Source organism: Hydra viridissima, unplaced genomic scaffold, assembly GCF_058129835.1.
Source record: "Hydra viridissima isolate aposymbiotic clone 2 unplaced genomic scaffold, HvirCarnegie_v1 scaffold_11, whole genome shotgun sequence".
In the NCBI taxonomy this organism is placed as follows: domain Eukaryota; kingdom Metazoa; phylum Cnidaria; class Hydrozoa; order Anthoathecata; family Hydridae; genus Hydra; species Hydra viridissima.
The window spans coordinates 13020206-13044614 of NW_028324310.1; the positions used below are offsets into that span (position 1 = coordinate 13020206).

The 24409-nt window shown below is 29.6% G+C and overlaps 2 protein-coding genes and 1 pseudogene across 20 annotated transcripts; all 3 read left to right on the top strand.

Annotated features, from left to right (window-relative positions):
• LOC145191753 (phosphatidylinositol 4,5-bisphosphate 3-kinase catalytic subunit beta isoform-like) lies at positions 1 to 23674 on the top strand. Of its 19 annotated transcripts, XR_016445297.1 has the most exons (19): positions 2704 to 3616; positions 3832 to 4056; positions 4133 to 4330; positions 4585 to 4979; positions 5055 to 5139; positions 11253 to 11429; positions 11679 to 11752; positions 11922 to 12117; positions 13482 to 13609; positions 13852 to 13891; positions 14060 to 14163; positions 14274 to 14373; positions 19483 to 19545; positions 21531 to 21621; positions 21744 to 21853; positions 22234 to 22480; positions 22623 to 22746; positions 22890 to 23020; positions 23103 to 23674. XR_016445297.1 is itself a non-coding variant. In XM_090067740.1 (17 exons), exons 2-17 carry the CDS (start codon positions 2795 to 2797, stop codon positions 23371 to 23373), a joined length of 3156 nt encoding a protein of 1051 aa, XP_089923866.1. In that variant the 5' UTR covers positions 20 to 76; positions 2734 to 2794; the 3' UTR covers positions 23374 to 23674. The 19 variants fall into 19 exon arrangements, 6 of the variants coding, with proteins under 6 accessions (XP_089923866.1, XP_089923869.1, XP_089923867.1 ...); XR_016445298.1 differs by lacking the exon at positions 11922 to 12117; XR_016445291.1 differs by lacking the exon at positions 11253 to 11429 and having other exon boundaries at positions 21531 to 21643.
• Positions 8201 to 9035, top strand: LOC149882264 (uncharacterized; annotated as a pseudogene).
• LOC149882265 (uncharacterized) lies at positions 16667 to 18240 on the top strand. Its single transcript, XM_090067746.1, has one exon. It carries the CDS (start codon positions 17209 to 17211, stop codon positions 18115 to 18117), a length of 909 nt encoding a protein of 302 aa, XP_089923872.1. The 5' UTR covers positions 16667 to 17208; the 3' UTR covers positions 18118 to 18240.
• Positions 23675 to 24409: the final 735 nt, after the last annotated feature.

Sequence of the window (24409 nt, forward strand, 5' to 3'; positions counted from 1 at the left end):
GTGGTCAAATAAGTATCGTTTACAAAAAAGTTATTTATCGTTACTAAAAAACTAACTATGGACGATACTATTCAAGGTATTTATATAATATTTTAGTAAAATGTTTTATATTATTTCTCTAAATTTTATGCGAAAAGTGCGAACAAAAAAGTACAGAGTAAAGTTTATTTATTTTCTTTAACCTATTTTTCAAGCATTGAAAAAGTAGTGAACCCGCGAGATTCCGCTTAGTTATAATTTGGATGTTGTTCATAAAAGTGTATTCTAAAGATTGATTAAAAGAAAAGGCACCTATTTTTGCCTATTACTTCATTAACTTATATTGTGTAGCGCTAGTCGTGTTTTTTAGTAAACAAAATGGCGGTGTTTTGTTTTCTTTACAAAATCAGTCAAATTGTATATAGATATAGTTATAATGTTTCTTGAGAAACTGATTTTGTTAAGTGCAATAAAACTACAAAAAAATTAGTAGCACACATGGATTCGCTTTTTTGAATGTTTTTTGCATCTTGGGTATAAACTTGGAATAAAAAAATGGCAAGCACGTTCTGACATTGAAAAAAGTATAATATTACAACAAAAATTGTTAATCCAGAATGCTTTTAAGCTGCAGCTAGGGTTAATAGTTGATCGACCGAAACCAGGATGCGGTAATACAAATGACGGAAATACAGCTCGAAGATTTTTTAAAAACTCACAAGTGTCTGCTGATATTCTAGGAGTGGATTTAGAACTAATAAATCGGTTTCATGTAATTTTACAGGTATTATCTAGTGGCTTTCCAATAGACGCAGACAAACTCGATAACTATTCTACCGAAACTGCACTACTTTTTGTTGAAAAGTATCCTTGGTACAACATGCCTACAACAGTACACAAAGTACTTATTCATGGAGCCTTAATAACAAAAACAGCAATACTACCCATAGGACAACTATCTGAGGATGCACAGGAATCGAGAAACAAAGACTTAAAAAAATATCGCGAAGATTTCTCCAGGAAAAATTCCAGAAAAAATACAATGCATGACGTTTTTTGCAGACTTCTGGTTTCGTCAGATCCTGCAATATCTTCACTTTTAAAATCTCATGCAAAAGTTAGCAGATCTTTGTCTTCTCAAGCTTTACAAATGTTATTACCTCCGGAGATTAACGAAAACTCTGAAACTCATTCGTCTGTGATTGAGTTTATCAACAATATTTCAACAATAAATGATTCAGATGACAGTGGTGATTTATTTTAAAGTAATATAAATGAAACAATTATGATAAATGATGCAAATAAAAGTTTTCCTTGTTTTCCTTGAACAAATAAATAAGTAGAATAAATAATGAATTTTTCAATTTATTTTTTTTAACATTGCGGCATAATAATACAGTCATAATACATTATATATCGGTATTATATATAATGTTTATATATGTAATGTAAATAATACATTAGTCTATTGAACTTAAATGTCGAATTAGAACTAATTGGTTAAATACGAAAGCCCAAAGGCATTTCTAATGATTAATGTTTTTAAAACACCGCCATTTTGGATCTACCATTATTGAATTTTGGTACACTTATGTCCAATGATATATTAAGAATAACTAGATGTCTAACTGCCGTAAATCGGTATAAGAAAAAGTGAAGCAAAAATCGGCCATTATGGGGGGCAAAATCTTTACGCTATTTATCAAAACAAAACAAATACGAAGCTTTTGATTTGTTAAATTTTTCCCCCATAATGGCCGATTTTTGCTTCAAAAAATACGCGAAAGTTAGACATCTAGTTATTTTTAATATATCATTGCTTATGTCAAATTCAAAGTTGGGGATTCAAAAAAATGCTTTACAGAAATTTTCCATTAATTATAATCATTTTTTGACTTTTGGCCAGGTTTTTTGAAATTCCGCCCACTGTGCGTCCTAAAATCACCTTTGAGATATTTTGCAACATCTATATTGTAATAATGATAGCAATAATAATAGTAACAATCAAAATAATATTAACAATAACAACAATAATAATGATAGTAATAATAAAGTTATAATAATATAAATTATAAATATAACAGCAAAAGTAAAACAATAACAAAATAAATTTATCTATATATATATAAAAATTTAAATCGCGTTTTGAATTATAAAAAAATTAAATGTCGGATCAAAACCATTTAAGCGGTTTTTAACGCAGGCCTTAAGTCAACGATTTCAGAATATAAATCCCATTAAGATTACGCCAAGTCATTAGTGTATATTTAAGACGTATATATATATATATTTTCTCCAACAAAAGAAAACAATAGAAGCAAAAGCCGCTAAATCATTAAAAGTATGTAGTGGATTATACTATTTACAACAGCCTTTGTCAAGCTAATACTTTGATATAGTAGACATCATTCTCATTTTTTTCATGACTCAGAGATTTCTTGTAAAGCTTAAATAAAATGGTATGTTTAAAAGCAGTAGTTTTTTGGTTAGAAGCACTATAACCTTTTAAATTTTTACTTATTCTACAAGTAAAATACAGCATTTAAAACGATATTTGTATATTAATTTAAAAGATTCAGTTATTCTATGTAGTCTGGTAGAAAAGTTGCACCAGAACGATTAAAACAATTGATTCTCCTAAAAAGAAAAAAAGAGAACAAGTTACACTATATGCTTTCATGATTGCTATCATAAATCAAGTTTTAAATAAATAGCAAAGCTAGCATTTAATTCATTTTCCTTTTATATTTTTAGGTTTATATCTGGTATGTGTTTATAACTTAATATTAGCTATTTAATTATCTGAATTAATGACATGGTAAACAACATTTTGGCTCGCTACAATATCTGGAATGGTTTGACAGTAAATAGTAAAATAGATGTAGTATGTATGCTACCAAATGGCATCTGCATATCTCTTCAACAAACTCCTGTTGATATATCTTTGGAAGAAATTAAAGATAGACTTTGGCAAGATGCTTCTCATTTTCCAGTAGTTAGTAATGCCTTACTTACCAAAGACAACTATGTTTTTGTGGTGGTAAGTGCTAAAGGTGGCACTGAAGAGTTGATGGACGAGGAGCTATCACTTTTTGATATAAAACCCATTAGAGCCTATTTAAAAGTTGTTCAAAAGCAAGGTGATGAAGCAGCAAAACTGATTAATTCAAAAATTAACTTACTTATTGGGCGCAGCATTACTGCTCCAAAAAACGAAGAAGTAGATGATTTTCGAAACAAATGTATACAGTTTTGTGATAACATTTCTTACCAACGCAGCCAATCAAGCTGGGAAAGGAAGGCAATTTATACGTACCCTCCAGAGTTTGAAAATGATAACAGTCTTCCTCAAGCATTAAAAGACAAGTTAGTTAGTGAAAACAACTGCATACATTTATCTGTTTCAATTATTAAAAACAGCTTTACAACGCTTAAAGTTTCTGATAAAACTTACCCAAAAGAACTTATCGAAAAGGTTCTCTTCAAAAAAATTCAGACATCAAAGATATCTCAGAAAGAGAATGCAAACGACTATGTTTTGAAAGTTTTTGGTCGATTAAACTTTTTTCTAGGCCATTTTGTTGTAGATGTTTATGGAAATGAGGTATTTGAGGAAAAGCCTCTTTTGCAATATAAAGTAGGTTGCTTACTTTTTGGTTTTTTTAATATCTTTGTTTTTTTCTTTGAGTTCATGCCTTACAAAAAAAAAAAAAGGTTTTCCAAGTTTATTTAAATCTCAATTACTCATTTCAATAAACTGTTCTAATAGAAGTGGTATTTTTTACTCTAGAGCTTTAAACCTTAATTTTTTTTTCTGCATAAATGCAAATGCTTTTAGTTTGTTTTATTAAGTATGTTAGAGAGTGTCTACTGTGGGACAAACCTATTAAGTTAGTACTTGTACCGAAAGTTGATCTGAACATTGAAAAAGCTCGTGCACCCATAGTATTAGATTTTCCACCACCAACACCAGCCAAGCAAAAAAAATCTGAAATATGCTTGTGGAATCTTAATCCAAAGACAATGTTTAAAGTAAATGTTTTTGCAGCCAAAAACATTCATCCTCCACAAATGTGGGTAAGTTGATCAGAGTTAAGAAATTTAAGAAAGAAATCCCGTGTAAAAACATAATAAGTTATTTATTAAACTGTAGAAAGAGGTCTATTGTGGTATATTTCATGGGGGTGAAGGAGTTTGTAAAGTTCAAACGACTAAGCTACTTCAGCAATCTACCACTCCACATTGGAATGAATACCTTGAGTTTGATCTATCTGTTGCTGATATTCCAAGAATGGCACGATTATGTTTTAGCATCGTTGGCTATCACCAAAAAGATACCAAGAAGCGCAAGGTTTATTTATACATACATACATACATACATACATACATACATACATACATACATACATACATACATACATACATACATACATACATACATACATACATACATACATACATACATACATACGTACGTATGTATGTATGTATGTATGTATACATATATATACATATATATGTATATATAAATATTCTTTTAGGAAAAAAAACACTCAAGAAATTTAAAATGTGTCACTTATTGTTTTGAGTCTTTATTTTTTTTAGCCTGTATGTATTGGTTGGGTCAACATGCCTATATTCAATTACAAAGGTTATTTGAAAACAGGTACCTGTGAAATGTACTGTTGGCAATACTCAATCGATCGACAGAATGAAACTCAAAATTTTCTTAATCCTCTGGGCACAGTAGCTTCAAGTGGTAATGAAAGTGGTCCTTTTCTTATCATTAAGTTAACTGAGTTTGCTCACCCTGTTATATACCCGTCTGAAGAAAAGGTATTAGAATATGCAGCAGACATGATAAAATCTGATGACTCTCAAACACATCCCTATATTAGAAGAGGAGGAAAGTTGCATAGGCAGCAAATAGAAGAGGTCATACAAAGAGATACACTATTACCAATGTATGAAAAAGAAAGAGAACTAATGTGGTTACTTAGGTAATTTTTAGTTTTTTTTTTTGCACGTTCAAGTTATGTGTTACTTTTTTTTTAAAAAAAGTGTGTTTTGTTCAGAATGGAATGTTGTCTTGAATATCCTCAATGTCTGCCGAAACTTTTGCAGTGTGTTAAATGGAACAGTCGAGAGGGTGTTGCTCAGGTTTTATACTTTTGTTTTATTTTTAAGATTCTTCCCCAAAAAGACTTAAAATAATGAGATAATTAAGGTATAAAGTTTTGATGTAAAGTTAAGGTATAAATTTATGATAAATCATTAAGATATTAAATATAAAAATAGAATTTATAATTAAGTTTTTTTTTCCATTACCAATTGCTAAAAATGTCAATGTTGACTTGATAAGTAAACAAATATACTTGTCAATATAATTCTCTTTATCTATTACGTAAAACAAATATTTTAAATTGAATATTAAACAGAGATACTAAATTGTGGAAAGAACTTGTTGAGGCTCTTGCTTTACCTTTAATCTTACTTATTTAATCTTAATGAAATTTAAAAAAAAGGACCATAAAAAAGCGAAAAGCAAATAAAAGCATAAGATCAGTGTTGAAGGTTTTTTTGAAGTATAATACTGACTTTGTAAATAAAAGAGATGAGATTATTTTAGGTGGTTATAAAATTACCACTAAGAAACTTAAAAAGTAATATATATACTAACGTTGTTCCTGGGCACCAATCACAAAAAGTTTTTATCAGTATAGCCCAATATCTAATTCTATCTAATATCTAATGATATTTTCAGCTTTTAATGAAAAAGTGGGAGTTCAAGTAATGATAAAATAATTTAAATAAAAATGGTAAAAAAAAAATAAGGATGTTTTACATTAAAGTGTGAGAAAAACAACAACAAAAAAACTAAAGCAAAATCAATACATGGAAGCTCAATGATTTCACTTTATGCCATACTGATTCATGTTACTAGATTGATTCATTTTACTTGATTGGAAGGTTGGAAGAGTTGCTAATTTTGTCTAAAAAGACATCAAAGTCAAATTTATTCATTCACATAGACCATTTATGCAGCTAGATTTTTTTACTACAGCAGATGATTGCTAAGGCCTCATTAATAACATTATTTTCTGTTAAAGCACTGACTACCATAAATGGAGTTTTGTACACTTTAAGTGAGGATAATTCAAGAAATTACTAACAACTGATTAATTAAAATATAAATTGAAAAACATTTCATTGTAGAAAAAACCTTGATTGTAAAAATAATTTCTTTTAAGAATAACTTTTTAAATTTATTTAAATAACTAAGGGAAAACCTTTATATGAGCATTTATTCCACTTCTTAACCTTGAAAGTAAGAGTTTTGACTACCCAAAGGTCAACTTTACCCATAGGCTTCAATGGTGCAGTACACATAAAGACTGGACTATTGCGCAATGGAGAAAAGTTGTTTTGTCAGATGAAACTCTTTTTGGCTTTAGATGTACTTAAATATTCTGTGTTTGGAGGTGTAGTAATGAAAAGTATCATCCTGAGTGTTAAAGCCACTGTTTAACATTAAAAGAAGATAAATGAAGACCACACTGGAAAAGCAATCAAGCTACATTTTTATTGTTTTGAGTAAATTAGATTTTAAACTTCAAAACACCGTAGCTCACACCATAGCTCACTTATTTGCTAAGTTAAATATTTTTGTAATTTGATCGGTTTTCTAGTTATATAGTCAATTATTATATAGTTAAACTGCAGACGAATATAACAGGGGGAAAAACCCAAAAAAGCAAAAATGTAGCTTGATTGTTTTTCCAGTGTGGTCTTCAAATGTATGGAGATGTTTTTAGTTTAGTTGCCTGCAACAAGAAAAACTTACAAGATTAATGGGATTATGGATTAAACCAGTTCCATAGGATCCTTGTTCATCAAAAAAAGCCAAGTTGCATGGAACTATTTCCAGGTGGTAACTAAGGGTCTGCGTATCGTTATCGGTATATCGGTATGAACCGATATTTTGAACCGATAACGATATAAAATGATAATGATATCAAACGATATGAGTTTGTCTATGAAATGATAACTAATCGTTTGAAACGATAACTAAACGATAACTTATCGTTTGAAACGATTTTATCGGCTTTTTTTATCGGTTTATCGGAATACATAAAAATAACGAGAATACTGATATATATCGGTATAATAACGATGTTTTTTACAATATTCCAATTTTTTTTTTTTTTAAAATGCCAAATTTTAGTTCAAATATATAATAAGTATTCAAGTTGAGTCAAGATGTCGTTTTGCCTATCTTTACCGGTTTTAAAAGTTAATCCTTCCCAATTGTATATATTATCTAGATGTCTAACTTCACAAAAATTCTGTAAAAAAGTGAAAAAGAAAAAGTGAAGCAGCACTGTTCTTCAAATCGACCCCCAGGTTGAAACTCTCCCCACTCCTGATTTTTTTACATTTAATCAATCATATGCATTAGTAAACACAATATATGTTGTCAAAAAAATCTGAACTAAGTGCTAAATATGTATACTTCCAAAATTAAAACACATAATTTTTGGCTTTTTTTCTTCCAAAGTTTTAATAAAGTCAGCCATTATTGTAGTCAAAATAACCCATTAATATATATATAGATTAAAGTACCTTTGATATACTCTCTAGCCAGTGTGTGTGTGTGTGTGTGTGTGTGTGTGTGTGTGTGTGTGTGTGTGTGTGTGTGTGTGTGTGTGTGTGTGTATATATGTATATATATATATATATATATATATATATATATATATATATATATATATATATATATATATATATATATATACACACATATGTATATGTATATGTATATATATATATATATATATATATATATATATATATATATATATATATATATATATATATATATATATACATATTGATATTATATAATATACTTCAGGTAGAATAATGTATTTGATAGAAAGTAATGTATTTCAGGTAAATAGGAGTACTATTAGGCGAACCTCTGATATGTATCCAGACAAATAATTAGCCAGGGTCAAATACTTTAAATGTAGCTGAAAAAATCTGTGGACTCTGCTATTTAAATCTTAGTATAGATTATTTATATTTATGATTTTATAATTTAAAAATAAGGTTAAAATAAGATCAGTTAAAACATTTTTTCTCTAAATGCTAATTTATAGTTTGATTCAATATATTTTTTATTGTTTTTACTTATTTCAAAAACTGTTATAAAATTTTTACTATTAATTTTAGAGGAGTTTCTCATGATTGTTGCAAAAGTAAAGCTGTAACCAATATAGTAGATATTAGTGAATCACTTGGAGATAAACATGCAGAACAAGTAGCATCTGGATTGTTAAAGCATAAAATGGAGAGTGAAAGCATTGTAAGTGTAGAGGAGTTCAAGATGTCTACAGGTGGAAATCCTTTCTCTGTTACAGTTGGAGTAAATGAAATTAAGTCAAAAAGAAAGAAAGTTAATCATATCTGTTCCAAAATATTATGGAGCTATCAAATGCATTAGAACTCTCTAAAAATAAAACCAAAAAATCATGTTCTACTTTACACAGGAATCTAACAAGTGCTGTAGAATCGATTATTAATGTTAAAATGACTGAATTGCAGGAAACTCTGAATATCTTTAAATGGTGGTCAAAACTTCTTAAAAGTTATTATTGTTTTCGATCCAAAAAATCATTTTTCTTCCTTTGAAATATATGAAGATTCTGGTGTCAAGCAATGCTATATTCTTGCCATTGTGGAGATGGTCTTAGAGGATAATGGCAATCTCCAAAAATTATTGGCACTTCTTCAACTTGAAGAAGTAAACTTCAGTATGGCATTTGACCTAAAGTGTGCAAATAGTGTTTTTAGAACTTTCAAGTCACTCTGGTAAATATGCCTGTATTGTGAAGGAGAATGCTCCCTTGAAGCAGGGAAACTAAGAACGTTGGGCTCCATAGACTTATGTTATGATCAATATGTATATGGTGGAAAAAAAAGATTGAAAATGCAGGAATACAAAAATGTAATAAATCCTCATTTCATTTACTTAAAAGAAGATCAAAAAACTTTTCTTGAACACATTGTTCCTCCACCTGAGCTTCACATTATGATGGGAGTTGTGGATAAACTTTGTACTTTGCTTTAATACATTTGGCCAGCTTTTCAAAGCTGGTTGAAAACACATTACATATTAATGAGAGGGTATCATGGTGTAGGTTTAGATGGAAACGATTATAATTGATTTATGCTCCTGTTAGATATTTTGGAGAAGGATGTTACCTTAACTGCAGCAATCAATATTTTACCAATAATGAATTGCTTGCGTAAGTTTTCATTAGTGAAATCAGCTGTGTTTGGTTTGGAAATGGGTACAGATATTTCTGTTAAAATTGAAGATTTCAAAAGTTCATTTTCTAGTCTTCAACTATATACAAAAGATGTATTTAGCTATAACTTGACAATTTCATGGAAAATACATATTTTAGTGTGTCACATTCTCACCTTTGTAGATTGCAATAATATTAGCTTAGGTAGCTATGAAAAGACTTGGATGAACTATAAAAGAAACATAGGATAAAAAAGTTATGGAGAGCTAAAATCTGCTGTGGTAAATTTTAATTTAAACAAGCATTAACTTAAATATCATTTGTGGTACAAATGTATTTATATTATGGTTTTTTTGTAAATGAAATAAATAAATATTAATGAGTCATTTTGACTACAATAATGGCTGACTTTATTAAAACTTTGGAAGAAAAAAAGCCAAAAATTATGTGTTTTAATTTTGGAAGTATACATATTTTGCACTTAGTTCAGATTTTTTTGACAACATATATTGTGTTTACTAATGCATTTGATTGATTAAATGTAAAAAAATCAGGAGTGGGGAGAGTTTCAACCTGAGGGTCAATTTGGAGAACAGTGTTGCTTCACTTTTTCTTTACAGAATTTTTGTGAAGTTAGACATCTAGATAATATATACAATTGGGAAGGATTAACTTTTAAAACCGGTAAAGATAGGCAAAACGACATCTTGACTCGACTTGAATACTTATTATATATTTGAACTAAAATTTGGCATTTTAAAAAAAAAATAAATTGGAATATTGTAAAAATTATCGTTATTATACCGATAAATATCGGTATTCTCGTTATTTTTATGTATTCCGATAAACCGATAAAAAAAGCCGATAATATCGTTTCAAACGATAAGTTATCGTTTGGTTATCGTTTCAAACGATAACTAAATCGATATTATCGTTTCATAGACAAACTCATATCGTTTGATATCGTTATCGTTTTATATCGTTATCGGTTCAAAATAATAACGATACGCAGACCCTTAGTGGTAACTCCCCTTTTTAACAAAATAATGATCCTTGTTGATAGTATGTCTCAAAATTAAAACATTCCTTGCTGAAAAAGGTGCTATGAACAAGTAGTAATTTAAGAGAATTTGTACTATAGAAAATGACTTGATCAAGATAATAATATAATATAATAACTCTGCCAACATTTATTTTGTTCTATATATGTTTTTTAACACTTTTGTACATATTAAAGCAACATTACATTATAAAATGTGTTTTTTAATGCTTTGGCATTGCCTTTCCTCAAAAACAAGTGGTTTTTTTAATTCTTTTTTAATAAGTATATATATGTATGTGTATATGTGTGTGTACTTTAAATGGTTCTTGTATACTGTGTATAAGCATGATTTTTATATATTGATACTTTATTTAAATCACTAACTAAATGTTTTTTTTTCTAATTTTACTTTGAATTTTTTTAAAAAACCATACAAAATTTCTTAAATATGATAAATACATATGTATTAATAATTGCAAAATATTTTTGTTTGCTTATCAAGTCAACATTGACTTTTATACCATCAACAAAAGACTGGGTAAAGTTTAATTTTAAATAATTAAAATAAAAATGCTATCTTTTTCATTTTTTCCCTTAAATTTTAAACAATTTTATTAGATTTTTTGACCTCAAATTTACTTAGATATCAACTTTTTATTTTTAGTTTTTATTTTGCACTTGCATCTTCACCACTTTTTATGATAGCCTAATGCTTGCCTAATACCTGATTGTGATGGTGTTGGAACACTGGTTCCATCATCGGCTAGATTAGAACACACTACAGCAGCTTTTTTAGTTGAGCCTTTTTGTCACCAACTTAGCTGCATGTAATGTTGAAAAACAAATGGTGGCTTTTTTTTTTTTTTTTTTTTTATTTTTTCTTTGGTCACTTTCATTATCACTTTCTTTTGATACAGGTTCTGTCTCAGAAAATATTTCATCACCATCTCCTGTTGATGAATCATCTTTTAATTTGCTATCAATGATTACTTTTGGTGTAGCTTTTGATGCTGATTTTTGGATTCACTTAGAGGCATTGATGACCGTGGAGCAACTTTGCTTGTAACATCCAATTTTACCTTGTGATTCAACTTGTAAATTGTATAGTTTTTCTTCTTGGCACAGCCAATTTCTGTCTGTTTCAAATTATGTCAAATATATTTTTTAATTCAACTTCGAATGAATCCTTTTTCTTCTTTTTATTTTTATCAATCAGCATTAATTTGTAAACTTTATATATTATTGTCCGCTTTGAAAAAAGTTGGAAAGCTAAATTTTTCACAGAGAACAAAAAGATTGTCAGTTATCTTGACCATTCTTTCTTTATTATCTTTTGTTTCCAGAAGTGTATGATGGCGACCAATAAAGTCTTTCTTTTGGGGAAGTCAAGTAAAAGAACAAACTATTTCAGTAATAGGTATATCTGTCTTCGTGTTGAATCAGTAGTTACATTGTCCATGATTCTGTGTTGTTTTAATAATTTAACTTGGCTTGTAATAAGCCATTAACCTAGCACTAACAACTAAACAAAAACTGAAATAGTGCAGGAGGTTTTTGTGGGGGCTAATTGCAATAATTTTTTTTAGTCATGACACCAGAGGTCATCATTTGCAACCACAGGATAAGTTTTTTTTGTCATATCCCTATGGAGCACCCAGATCTTCTGCATCTCCAGACATTAATCCCAAGGATTTTTTTCTATGGGGCTGGTTGTCCATCAGTGAGAAACCTGAAGACTGTTATTCTCTGTGCTTGGCAAATTTGTGATAAAGATGACATTGTGTTAGTATGCATTGACTCATTTTCTAAGAGACTAAAAGACTGAATTATTGAGACTGAATTTAAAGAGAAGTATGGCTTGATTGCCCATGCATTAAACTGTTCTTGTATTTTCAATAAAGATTTGTTGCTCCTTGTTATTCTCTTGAGGTTAGCATGTTAGCTGGTGTTAATTTAACTCAATCACTCTGTATGTAAAAAAAAACTTTAAATTACTTTTTTTTAAAGATTTATACATTTTTCCTAATTCTACAAACTTCAAATAAAAAATTTAATCACAGAAACATTTATGGTGGTGCACCATAAATATTTTGTTTTAACAAAAGGAAAGATGGAGCAAAATTTGCATGATTAACTAAATTGTATACAAGAAAAGCAGGGGCTAGCATACAATAAGCAAAGACAATTAGAACTAAAGCAGCAGAATGCTTAAAACTAACATTCTCTGCATTTCTTGGCTAAAGTACCTACTCGGGTTCTCTTTTGTTAGGCCTTTGAGCAGCAAGAGCCGAACCAATTTTTTAAAAGGGAACAAAAGTAAGTTGAAGGACATGCACTGAATCCACCAGAAGAAAAATTAAATTTATGTGAATGATTGATTTTTCTCATGTACTTGTTTTAGGTTGTTTTTGTTTTTAAAAGAAAGGAAAAAGCCTGGTTTCTCTTTGCTTTTTTAGTAATTCACTATTTTTTATTCAAATGCCCATAACTACTCTTCATAAATCTAGCCTAGGTTTTTCAGTTGCTTATGGAATCTTATTGTTCAAAATGATGTAAACAATAATAGCTTAAGAGAAGCCTTTTAATCTTTAATTGAAAACATGTTTGTAAGCAAATTACACAAAAGTTGTATCTACCAACAGAGTAACTTTTAATTTGAGCAGCAACAAAAACAAAAATGGTTGAAATTTACAAACTTTTTTCAAATTTTGTTAGTCATAAATTTTTGAACCCTTTGAGTTTTTTACCCTGATCACTCACCCTCTTTCTTTATATTTACTGACCCATAGTAGTGCCACTACTGATGTAGCATAGAACTCTGCTTTTGATGGTAACTTTTGATCAAAGTTGAATATTGCAGTTGGGTATTTGTTAAAAGTCACCATTTGCAACCTTAGGTTTAGAGTGGTAAGCTATGATCAACATTATTAGGGGTTTTTAGTCTGCCCAACCAATAAAATTTATTTTCTCCTTACTAACTAATTAATTCACTATTATTTTTTGATTGTATGTAATTATATTTTGGCTTTAAAATGTATGGTGGTGCACTTTTTTATTTTATTTCAAACAAAAGTTATTTATTTTTTCTAAATTATAAAAGAAAATCAGTTTATATAAAAACTTTTTCATTCATCTTATTTACTTAGATTCATGCACTATTGAAAACATGGAGAGCTGATCCATTAGAAGTCGACGTAGCATTAGATCTTCTTGATTACAAGTTCCCTGACAATAATGTTCGAACTCTTGCTGTGAAAGTGCTGGATAATTTAACGTAATTACTTTTTTTTTATTAGTACTAGTTTTAGCTTTATTGATACTAGCTAATTTTAGTTGTGTAACCTTTTTTTAATATGTAAAAATAAGTTTAATGGTTATAGTTCATCATGATTTTTTTTCCATTACAAACAATATTTCTAACTGCAAATTTTTGTGACTCTATTCTCTTAGAATTAGCATTAAAAGGTATTATATCATGTTATAAGAAAAAAGAAATGACTTGTATTTTTGTTATAGTGATGGTGAGTTGGAAATGTATTTACTGCAACTCATCCAGGTTACCACCTTTTCTTTTTGTATCAAGTGCTATTTTGAAATGAAAAATATAGTCAGAGTATGAATCATTTAAAAGTAATTTTTCAGAATTGCTCTGAAAAAAACATAATTAATTTAAGTAAATTTAATGTTGTAGTTTACTTGCTTACAGTTTACATCTGATTTTTAGGCACTAAAATATGAATCATATTTGGATTCACCACTAGCAAAGTATTTACTAAAACGTGCATTGAACAATAGGCGAATTGGGCATTACCTGTTTTGGCATTTGAAGTAATTATACACTATATATCACTTTTTTTTAAATAATTTATCCAGACCTCCTAAATGTTTTTGTCTCAACTTATGAGCTTAGACTTGATGATTTGACTTGATGATTTTAGAGCTGAGCTTGGAAATCCTGAATGTTCTTTACAGTTTGGTCTGCTACTTGAATTGTATTGTCGTGGAAGCATTCAACATATTGATGTTTTAGCAAAACAGGTTCAAAGAAAATTTTTATTTGTAAACTTCCATAAACAGGTGTGAAGAATGTTTTTTCTTTACTTACAAACATCCTTAAGATGGGAATTATTTTTGTATCTGAATCTTCAAAGTAAAAAAGTCACAAAAAATTTATAATATTGATGTGTAAGTGCGACAATGTTGTGTAAATATTTACACAACATTTAGTTTATATAAATATATTTACTATATTATATATTTACAAAACATTGTGCGAGCTGTAAATATATTTACTTTGATGTGTAAATGTATATACAGTAGTGCAAGAAAGTTTAAGCGCACTTGTTAATTTTTAACATCCGATAGAGATAAAGTGGCATAAGATAAAAACTATAAAAGATTTTACAAAACTTTCTTTTGAAATGCGTTCTAATCATGTTAAGCTATAATTAAAAAAAAAAAAAGTTATCAAAAAGTGATAACTGGAAAAGGAAATATATTGTGTTTTATAAACTCATATTAAAAAAAAAATGCTAAAGAAAGTGACAAAAAAGTTTAAGTGCGTGTATATTTGAAATTATATTTGACAGAATACCTGCATTTGTTATTATCATTTAACTCTTAAAAAACCTGAAAAAATTACATAGTAATAACATTGGTCAAATTTTGAGCTCACCTCTTAGTATTGTAGTAAAAGCGTCAGTGAAGTCAAATAAGGTTATTTGTTTGAGCAAAGAAGCCAGTAAGAGAAAATGAGAAAATGGAAAAATTTTAAGAGTAAGTGAATATTGTATAAGGAATACAATTAAAAATTATAGCATGACAGATGAGGTCAAAGATTCACCAAGGTCTGGTAGGACTCAAAAGTTGACAAATAAAGGTGAACGTCATCTCTGTACAATGGATAGACAAGATTCTATGTTAAGTTGTAGAATTCAAGCTAATGAATTTAACACAGCACATTTAAAAGTGAAGTTAAGCTGAAAGATAATCAGAAAAATTTTGCTCAAGTTGAAAATAGGAACTTATGTAGCTGTTAGAAAACCTCTCCTAATCATCAAAGACTGACTTAAAGAAGAAGACTGTTTGTTAAGAGATTCAGGTCAGAAATATACCATCTTAGGTTTGAGGTTTAAGTCAGTGGAGGATCTTTAGGGATTTGGGGTTGTTTCTCTTATAAAGGAGCAGATCAATGCAGCATTTACACAGGTCAAGTTAATCAGTTTACTTATATTTTGACTTTGAAAGACTGTCTTTTGTCATCAGCTACAAAATTTTATGGATGTGGCAAATACATCTTTTAAAAAGATGGAACTTCAGCACACTGCAACTTTTGTAAAAGAATGGCTCACAAAAAAAGATGTGCCAGATCACTGGATCTCAATCCAATCAAAAACGTTTGGGCTTGGATGGATGCTCAAATGATCAAAAGTAAAAAAACCTCTGTGGAGCATTTAAAATCGGTTCTAGTAGACGTCTGGAACTCAGTACTGAAAGAACTTTGCGTCAAGATGAAATAGAAAGAACAACTTAACAAGAAGCTTGTTAAGTTAATGCCACTTTTAAATAGAGTGAAATCATGTTTAACAGCAAATGGAGGATGTTTTTGTTTCTAATTTCCTTTTTTTTAATTTTTGAAAACATAGTGCACTTAAATTTATTTGTTGTTTGTAATTTCTTTTATTTGCGATACTGTACCAGTTATTATCATTGTTGTAAATGTTATTGTTGTATTTTTAAAAATTTTTCATTGCCGTAATTGTAAATATATATTCTTAATAAACAATTTAAAAAAGAATTTTTTAAAATCTTTTATAGTTTTTGTTTATGCCACTTTATCTCTACTGAATGTTAAAAATTAATGAGTGCGCTTAAACTTTCTTGCACTGCTAACCAAAATTGTTATTATTAATTGTTATATTTAATCAAAATTGTGTGAACTGTAATTATATTAACTTTTCTATTTTATGTTTTATTTATATATATATATTTAATATATCTAAGCACGAATTATCAGATGCAGAAATGGAGGTTCTAAGTAGAGGATTAAACTTCGTACTCTCTACAACACATATACCTTATGAAATCTACAATTCGCATGTGAAAAAATTCAAACAGTCTTTGCTAAGACAACTGTACTTTGAGAATAGCTTGATACGCAGAAGTAAATATCCTTTCTGCAAAAAATCTAGTTGGCAACCTCCGAATACGAGGAATGCGACGGTATTAGCAAACCTAGAAAAAGTAGACGATGATGTACATTCTCTTCTTAACAATAACTTAATTGAAAAAGATAAAAGCAACCTCTCACATCAATTAAGAAGAGCTTAAAAGTCCTTGAAGTCAAATCCAAGTATTGTTATTAAGAAAGCTGACAAAGGAGGGGGTATATGTGTTTTAGATAAAGATGTGTATGAACAAAAAGTGAGCGAGTTATTGACGGATATGAACACATACAAACTCTTACCAAACAATCCTACCAGAAGCGTGATTCGTGATGTGAATAACTTGATCGACTATATGAAATGCCACCACATAGTTGACGAAAAAACTGCAGACTTTCTTTGCCCAAAAATACCTCATCGCTCACCTTTATTCTACGGTTTACCAAAAGTTCATAAAACTAATGTCCCTTTACGTCTTATAGTTTCAGGGTGTGATGGACCAACCAATAATCTATCTAAGTTCATTACATACTTCATCCAGCCACTGGCAGAATTGCTCCCAGCCTATTTCAAAGATACCAGTCACTTTCTGAACTTATTACAAACGCAAAGAATTCCATCAAGAGACTACATATTTGTAACAGCCGATGTAACCTCTTTATACACTAATATTCCACACAGAGAAGGAATAGATGCTGTCAAATATTAAATGAAAAAGATTCTGTCATCGGCTAGAATGCAACATTGTCCTCCAATTGCTTTTGTTGATATCATACTAGAAACTATTCTGACTTACAGCACATTGCAATTATCCAACGAATTCTTCCACCAAATGATGGGGACATCTATGGGCACACGGATGGCGCCACCCTATGCCAACCTATTTATGGGGCGTTTAGACTCTAAAATTATGGAACAATTTCTTCAATCCATATCATTTTATAAGAGATTTATTAATGATATATTCTTCATATTTCATGGATCAATTGATGAATTAGAAAAAGTCTTCTTATTCATAAACAACCTGCACCCAACTATTAAGTTTACTTTTAATCACTCGAATTCTTCAATCAATTTTATGGATATCAAAATATATAAAGATAGAAATGGTGAAATCCAAACCACTATTTATAGAAAACCTACAGATACTATGTGCCTCTTGCATTATGAGTCAAATCACTCTCATCATCTAAAACACAGTATAATTTATAGTCAAGCTTTAAGATACAACAAAATCATATCAAATAAAGAAAGCTTAATCAAAGAGTTGGAGAGACTAACTAGGACCTTAGTACTCAGAGGTTACCCACTGCATGCCATCAATAAGTATATCAACAAAGCATTATGTTGGACACAACATGATCTTATTAACAAAACCAGAACACATAAGAAAGACAAAATATTATCGTTGATTACAATACACACAAACATAGGTAAAGCTATAAACCAAATCATAAGGAAACATTGGGACATAATTAAACAGGATTCCCACTTAAGAAATATTTGGCCATCCCCACCAATAACAACGTATCGGAAAACCAAATCGATCAAAGACTCTATAGTGCATATGGCACATACGGTCCAGACGGACCAAAATAACATGACCATAATCACTTAGAATAGAAGCATTTATTTTTTGTTAGAAAGGGACAAGAGCTTGTTAGAAAGGGACAAGAGCTAATGAGTAGTAGTTTGGAACTAAACAGAGCATCAAGAAAGATGATACTAATTGTCTTATGAATGTTTTAGGACATAGCTTGTATCAAAACACATCTCCAGCAAGCTGTCGAATTTGCAAACTCAATACCTATCAACCACATTGACTTGGAGTGTCACCGCTTGTACACACAAATGAACGGAGATTGCTTCTATCCAATGCACTCATGGCCCTTAGCAACACAACTTATTTTCTGGAATCATGAAGTCACGGATTTGCAGACCTTCAAACTGATGCTTTTTTTTTTAGGTAATGGGTGTCCACCTTTTCTTATCTTCTCTTTTATGATACTGGGATTCAGAAGAAACGTTATAAAATTCAATAAGCGTATGTGCCAACCGAAATGGCTTACATGAAATTTGGAAACCCATAGACATCGCTGGTTTTACTTTGACATACATTATAACAAGTTAAAATATCTAAACCTTCAACCTTATCCATAAAAAAAACTTTCTATTTTCTATTTTTTATTGTTAAACCCGATTATTTAACAAAATTGTTCGTTGTAGAGATATACTTATGATTTAAATTCAGTAAGAGTATGCAGTCAAATGTAATTTATAAATGAATATGTAACTCAAATATGTAGAATTTGATCTAATCAACTTGCATATGACAGGGGTCCTCGCAACCTAGTGAAAAGTTATAAGTAATAAGCAATCAACCGATCAAGGTTCATTTTTTTCATTTTTTCATTATAGTTGGATTTTAACTCTTGCCGGGGGGAGGGGGTACCTTATATGAGCTATTTGGCAGTCAGGTGCAGGCGCGTCACTTGTGCAAAATAACTTTTTCATCTATATTATTCGTTTTAAAAGAAAAAAATTAGTTTTCATCTAGGTGAGCCTTGCATTTGCTGTGGACATCTGTCTGACAGTATATTTACTAATCCTTACCGGATTGTTTAAAAAAAAGAAAGAGTTGTTTGTATTACTTTTATTTTTTAATATATATATATATATATATATATATATATATATATATATATATATATATATATATATATATATATATATATATATATATATATATATATATATATATATATACACATATATATTGAAATATTTTATAATTGTTTTGAAATATTTTATAGCTATGTTTTTTTCATTGTGAAGATGTTAAAGTTTCATGATCAAAACATTTTTATTTTTTTAAAAAAGAATTTTTTTTTTAAATACTTATATTTATATTTTTGTGCTCTGAAAGTTGATAAAAACAATATATAAAATGTACTTTTAGTTGTAATATATATCTGTTTAACAGGTTGAAATGATAAGCAAGATGAAAACAGTTACAGAATATCTTCAGCAATGCAAAGATCAAAGTGTAAGTCAAGCAGTTTGTTGTGATTTGATGTTTTAAATGTGTTCAGTTTCATTACAGATCAAACCATAGTTTTTTAAGATATCTCTATGGCTTTTTTTAATTGTGACTTCTTCAAATGTGCCATTATCCCTGGTTTTTATTTATATTTTTTGTTTCAAATCTAAAGTAAGGTGAGATAAAGCACTTTTTTTAACTACTTATATTTGTTAAAATTTAAATTGGAAAATATAAATCATTTAACTGCATACTTTTAAGTTCTAAATTTTTTTAAAAAGCTATAATATCAAAGTATCATACTTTATGGGTAACTCTTACTCAAAGTTACCCCAAAAAATGATTAATTTTTTTTGGTTAACATTTAGTAATCAGCATCAGCAAAGCCCCAGATTATCTTAAGTAATCATTTGAAAATTTGGATTCAAAGGAAATAAAAGCTGACTTTATTTTCTTAAAGTGATTTTAAAATGAAAGAAAGAAAAAAAAAAGAAAAAAAAGATAATCATTTGCTTAACTGGGTAAATTTTTTTTTTTAATTGCAACAAAATTTTTTTTTTTTTAAATCTCTCAAATAAATATCATTTATTTCTTATAATCAACATTTTAGATATATTTCATCTTCTTTGCCAATATTATACTAATAACAAAGTATTTATAACAAAAACAATACATGTTTACTTCTTGCCATTACTTGTGCCACACTCTTTACAATTTTTTAAAAACACTGACCAGAATACAACGCTTTAAAAAATACTAACCAGAATAGTTCAAAAGCTGTTTATCAAGTCGCTATCACCTGCTTCCTTAAAGAATGTCTTTAGTTACTGGGCTTCCTTTGCAAACAAGGTAAGACCTCTGGTTTTGTTACTGTTTAATGTCTAAGTTTGTACATTGCAGATCTCGAGTGAATTGCTTTGCTAGAGACTTGTCATTAGTGAAAACACTGCAGAACCGTTATTTGTGATGTAAAACCTTTAAGCTTGTCATCAATTGAAATTTGGGATTTACATTGTTTGTACTAAAAATTGAAATTACAGTTCATAGTATGTTGCTTCATTTTCTCCTTATATTGAAGGTTTTGTTGGAACCCAAATATAGCTGGTTTTGTAAATTGAGTTAAACCAAAATACACTGGCCTATTGAACAAGTAGTGGGGCTGGACTTTAGCCCGTAGCTGAGTGATGTGAATTTTGGCAGTTGCATAGTAAATTTTGTGATTTCGTTTCAAATGGCTTTTGTTCAAGTTCTGGTGTTTTAATAGTTTTATCAAAAACTCTTTTAAAAAAAAAACAACTCTTTTTTCACATTTTGGCATTTAATTGTGGGTGATCTGACATTATCCTCCTCTGCTTCATTAAAACTGCTGTCATATATTCCTTAAAAAAATTAAAATCGTTACAATGCATCAGTTTTAAGATCTGAGTATCCAAATGTAGAAAAGATTTCCACAAAAAAAAAAATAATAAAGCACTAAAATGGTTTCTAAAAAACAAAAAAAATGCACTGAAATGGTTTATAAAAAAAACAAAAAAATACCATGATGCATAATTTCTTGGCCGTTGCTACTTAGAGCGCAATGCGCTCTATGCAGCCATATGCTACTCGTAGCGCAATACTTTATACGCATGCGCTAAATTTTATTAATTTTTTTTTTTTTTTTAATTTTTTTTTTAAATCTTGTTGATGTCATCCCTATCCCTAACCCTTACCCTTACCCTTATCGCCTATCTAACCAGCTTAAATATAAATCGCACTGTTATAATAAAATGATTGCGCATGCGTGTACAATATTGCGCTCTGAGCAGCTTGTGGCTACATAGAGCGCATTGCGCTCTACGAAGACACTTCGTAATTTCTTACTATAAGCAATTGGTGACATAGTTTAAATGTTCTCTTTAGTGATTATGATACTCAAATGATTTTTTTTTTTTTGTTTTTTTTTTTTGTTTGTTTTTATTTCATGTAACCTGAAGGTGTAAATTTTTCAGAAAGAAGAAAAGAAAGAGATGATGAGAAAACTTTTTAACGGATCCAGTTATAAAAAAGCTTTTTCAGATCTTGTATCTCCTCTAGATCCAAGTATTAAACTAAAACGTCTAAGGTTTTATTTTCAATTTTTTTTGTTTTTGTAGCCAATCACTATTGAAATCTCAAATATCTGTATTTTGCTCAAAATAAAAAACAATTTTTCTTATTTTTAGAGTTGAAAAATGCACATACATGGATTCTAAAAAAAAGCCCCTCTGGCTTGTGTTTGAAAATATTGATGAAGGAGCAGATGATGTTACAATCATCTTTAAAAACGGAGATGGTAATGTTTGATACAGTTTGTTGACAGCAATAATAAGTTTTTTTTATTGTAAATTTTTGACTTGTTAATGGATATGCATGTAAAATATAGTTTCATATAGTATTCTTTGCTAAAACAATGACAAAAACAAGTTGTAATCTTCAATGTTTATTGCACTTTTAAACTGTTTATGCTCCAGTTTTTTAGTGCTACGATTTTTTGTTTGTTTTTCCTACAGTTCTAGAAGTCTTTCATAGAACATCGGGTTAAGGAAATTTTTATTTGCTCAAACTCTTTCGTTTTGAATATTATCGTTTAAAAATGTTTTCTGGTCATATCTTCTTGTGCGTCCCTTGGCTTTTTTTTAGAGATGTTTCAGTCATGAAGTTATTTCGTTTCAGATTTACGTCAAGATATGTTAACTGTGCTTTCGTTGCGCATTATGGACAACGTTTGGAAGAAAAAGGGCTTCGATTATGGCATCATTCCATATAGATGTCTATCCACTGGTCCAATGGTCGGTTTGATTGAGGTGGTGCCAGAATCTGAAACTTTAGGTCGAATACAGTCAGTTCGTGGTCGCCTTGGTCCGTGGAAAGAAGATACGTTCTTTTTGTGGCTACAAGAGCAATGCCAAGGATCAGAAGAGTACGGATTAAGCCTTTTTTAAATTAGCTTAACGAAAAAAAAAAGATAATAATAATGATAAATAGATCAGAAAGCAAGTCCTAATAACCTGATGTTTTGGTTTTCTACGTGAAAAATAATAACGGGACTATTTTTATAACAGGAAGCTTTCGAAGTTTATCGAGAATTTCACTAGATCCGTAGTTGGTTATAGCGTAGCTACGTATGTATTAGGCGTTGGCGATAGACACAACGATAACATCATGATGAAGAAGGATACGGGCCAGGTATTTTGTTATAGTCTTTGCTATGTTGATGCGTTTCTAAAAGTACGTCTTTGTAGATTCTGTAGAATTTGTAACGAGTTGATTGGTTTAACTTTTGTTTTCGTTAGCTCCTTGTTTCGATTTGCTTCGATGATTTCTTTTAGATGTTTCACATTGACTTTGGTCATTTTTTGGGAAACTTCAAGACAAAGTTTGGATTCAAAAGGGAACGAGTTAAATTCGTGTTAACTTCAGATATCGTCCATGTGATCAGCAAAAAGATTAACATAGACGAGTAAGTTTATAATGAACAAATCTTGTTGATGAGAAAGTCGGTAAAAAGCTATGATGTTTTAAATTCATTTAATTGCGTTTAGTTTCAAGGCCATGTGCATTGATGCGTTCAAGACTCTGAGAAGTCGTGGCAACCTGTTTATTACTATTTTCGCGATGCTACTTTCCACCGGAATTCCTGAGCTTGAGCATCCAAACGACATCGACTATTTACGCGATTCTTTGGCTCTGACAAAAGACGAACCAGACGCAGTAAAGCATTTTGAGAAGTCCTACATAGAGGCTTACGCGAACCGAGCCTCTACTACTCTTAATTGGAGTCTTCATAATGTAGTACACCACTGGAACATTTAGCAGGATGATGTTATCTTGTACCGTTATGTTTTTTCGGCTACTGGAGTGCTTAGAGAGTTGATAAATCTAAGAATTTGAAAAAGAGAGAACTTTTTCAACGCATCTGTACTGAAGGTCTTTTTCGTGCTCTTGTTTTTGTTTTACGTTTAGCGGTTGCTTATGAAACAATTTTTATTTCTGTTTTGTTTTATTTTTCTTTTGATTTAAAAGAAATGGTGTACAAAAATTTGTTTTATAATTTATCAGCTTTTTATTTTATGTTTTCTAATCGAAAATTTGTAAATAAAAATTTCGCTTTTAATTTGTGCTTTTTTACTTTGAAATTTTCTCCGACTCACAAAGAAGCGGACTTTTTCTCCGATTCAAAGAATATCCAAACAATAAAACGATTCCTTTTTTAGGCTAAGACCTTAAAAAAAAAATCGTTTCTTAAAGTTTGTTTTTTTCCTTTCCACTGCGTTTCAAAATTTCTAAAGTTTTGTTTTAAAAAAAAAAACCTTGAGCAACGATAATATGGAAAAAAACCAAAAAGAATTTTTTTTATATGCTACGTCACATGTCACATGCTTCATACATGTTTGCTTTCATATCATATGTTCCTCATCAAGATTCAAAGTGCTGCGTTCATTCATGAATGTTGGGATTTTTTAACGTTTTTGAAAAAGGAGAAGATTCTTAGCAATTATAACTTCATGAACTTGCAAATATCTATTTGCTAAACTTTATTAAATACATTTTTTTTTTTATTGAATTCCTTACCAGGCTGGTGAAGCTTTTCGACAAACAAATTTTACAATTAATGAGTTTGAATAAGAAGGCTCATTGATACGTCATCAAGATTATATTTGATAGTATTTTCGTTCCGTTAATTTTTTTAGAGTAAAAAATATTAATATTCATTTTTTCGTGTCAAGAACTGAAGACATTTAGAAAATTAAGCAATTATTAATTAGCCATAGTAATGTCAAGGTTGAACATAAGCAAACATCAAAATTAGTTATGGAAGTTACCGATTATCTCATGGGACTCATACAGG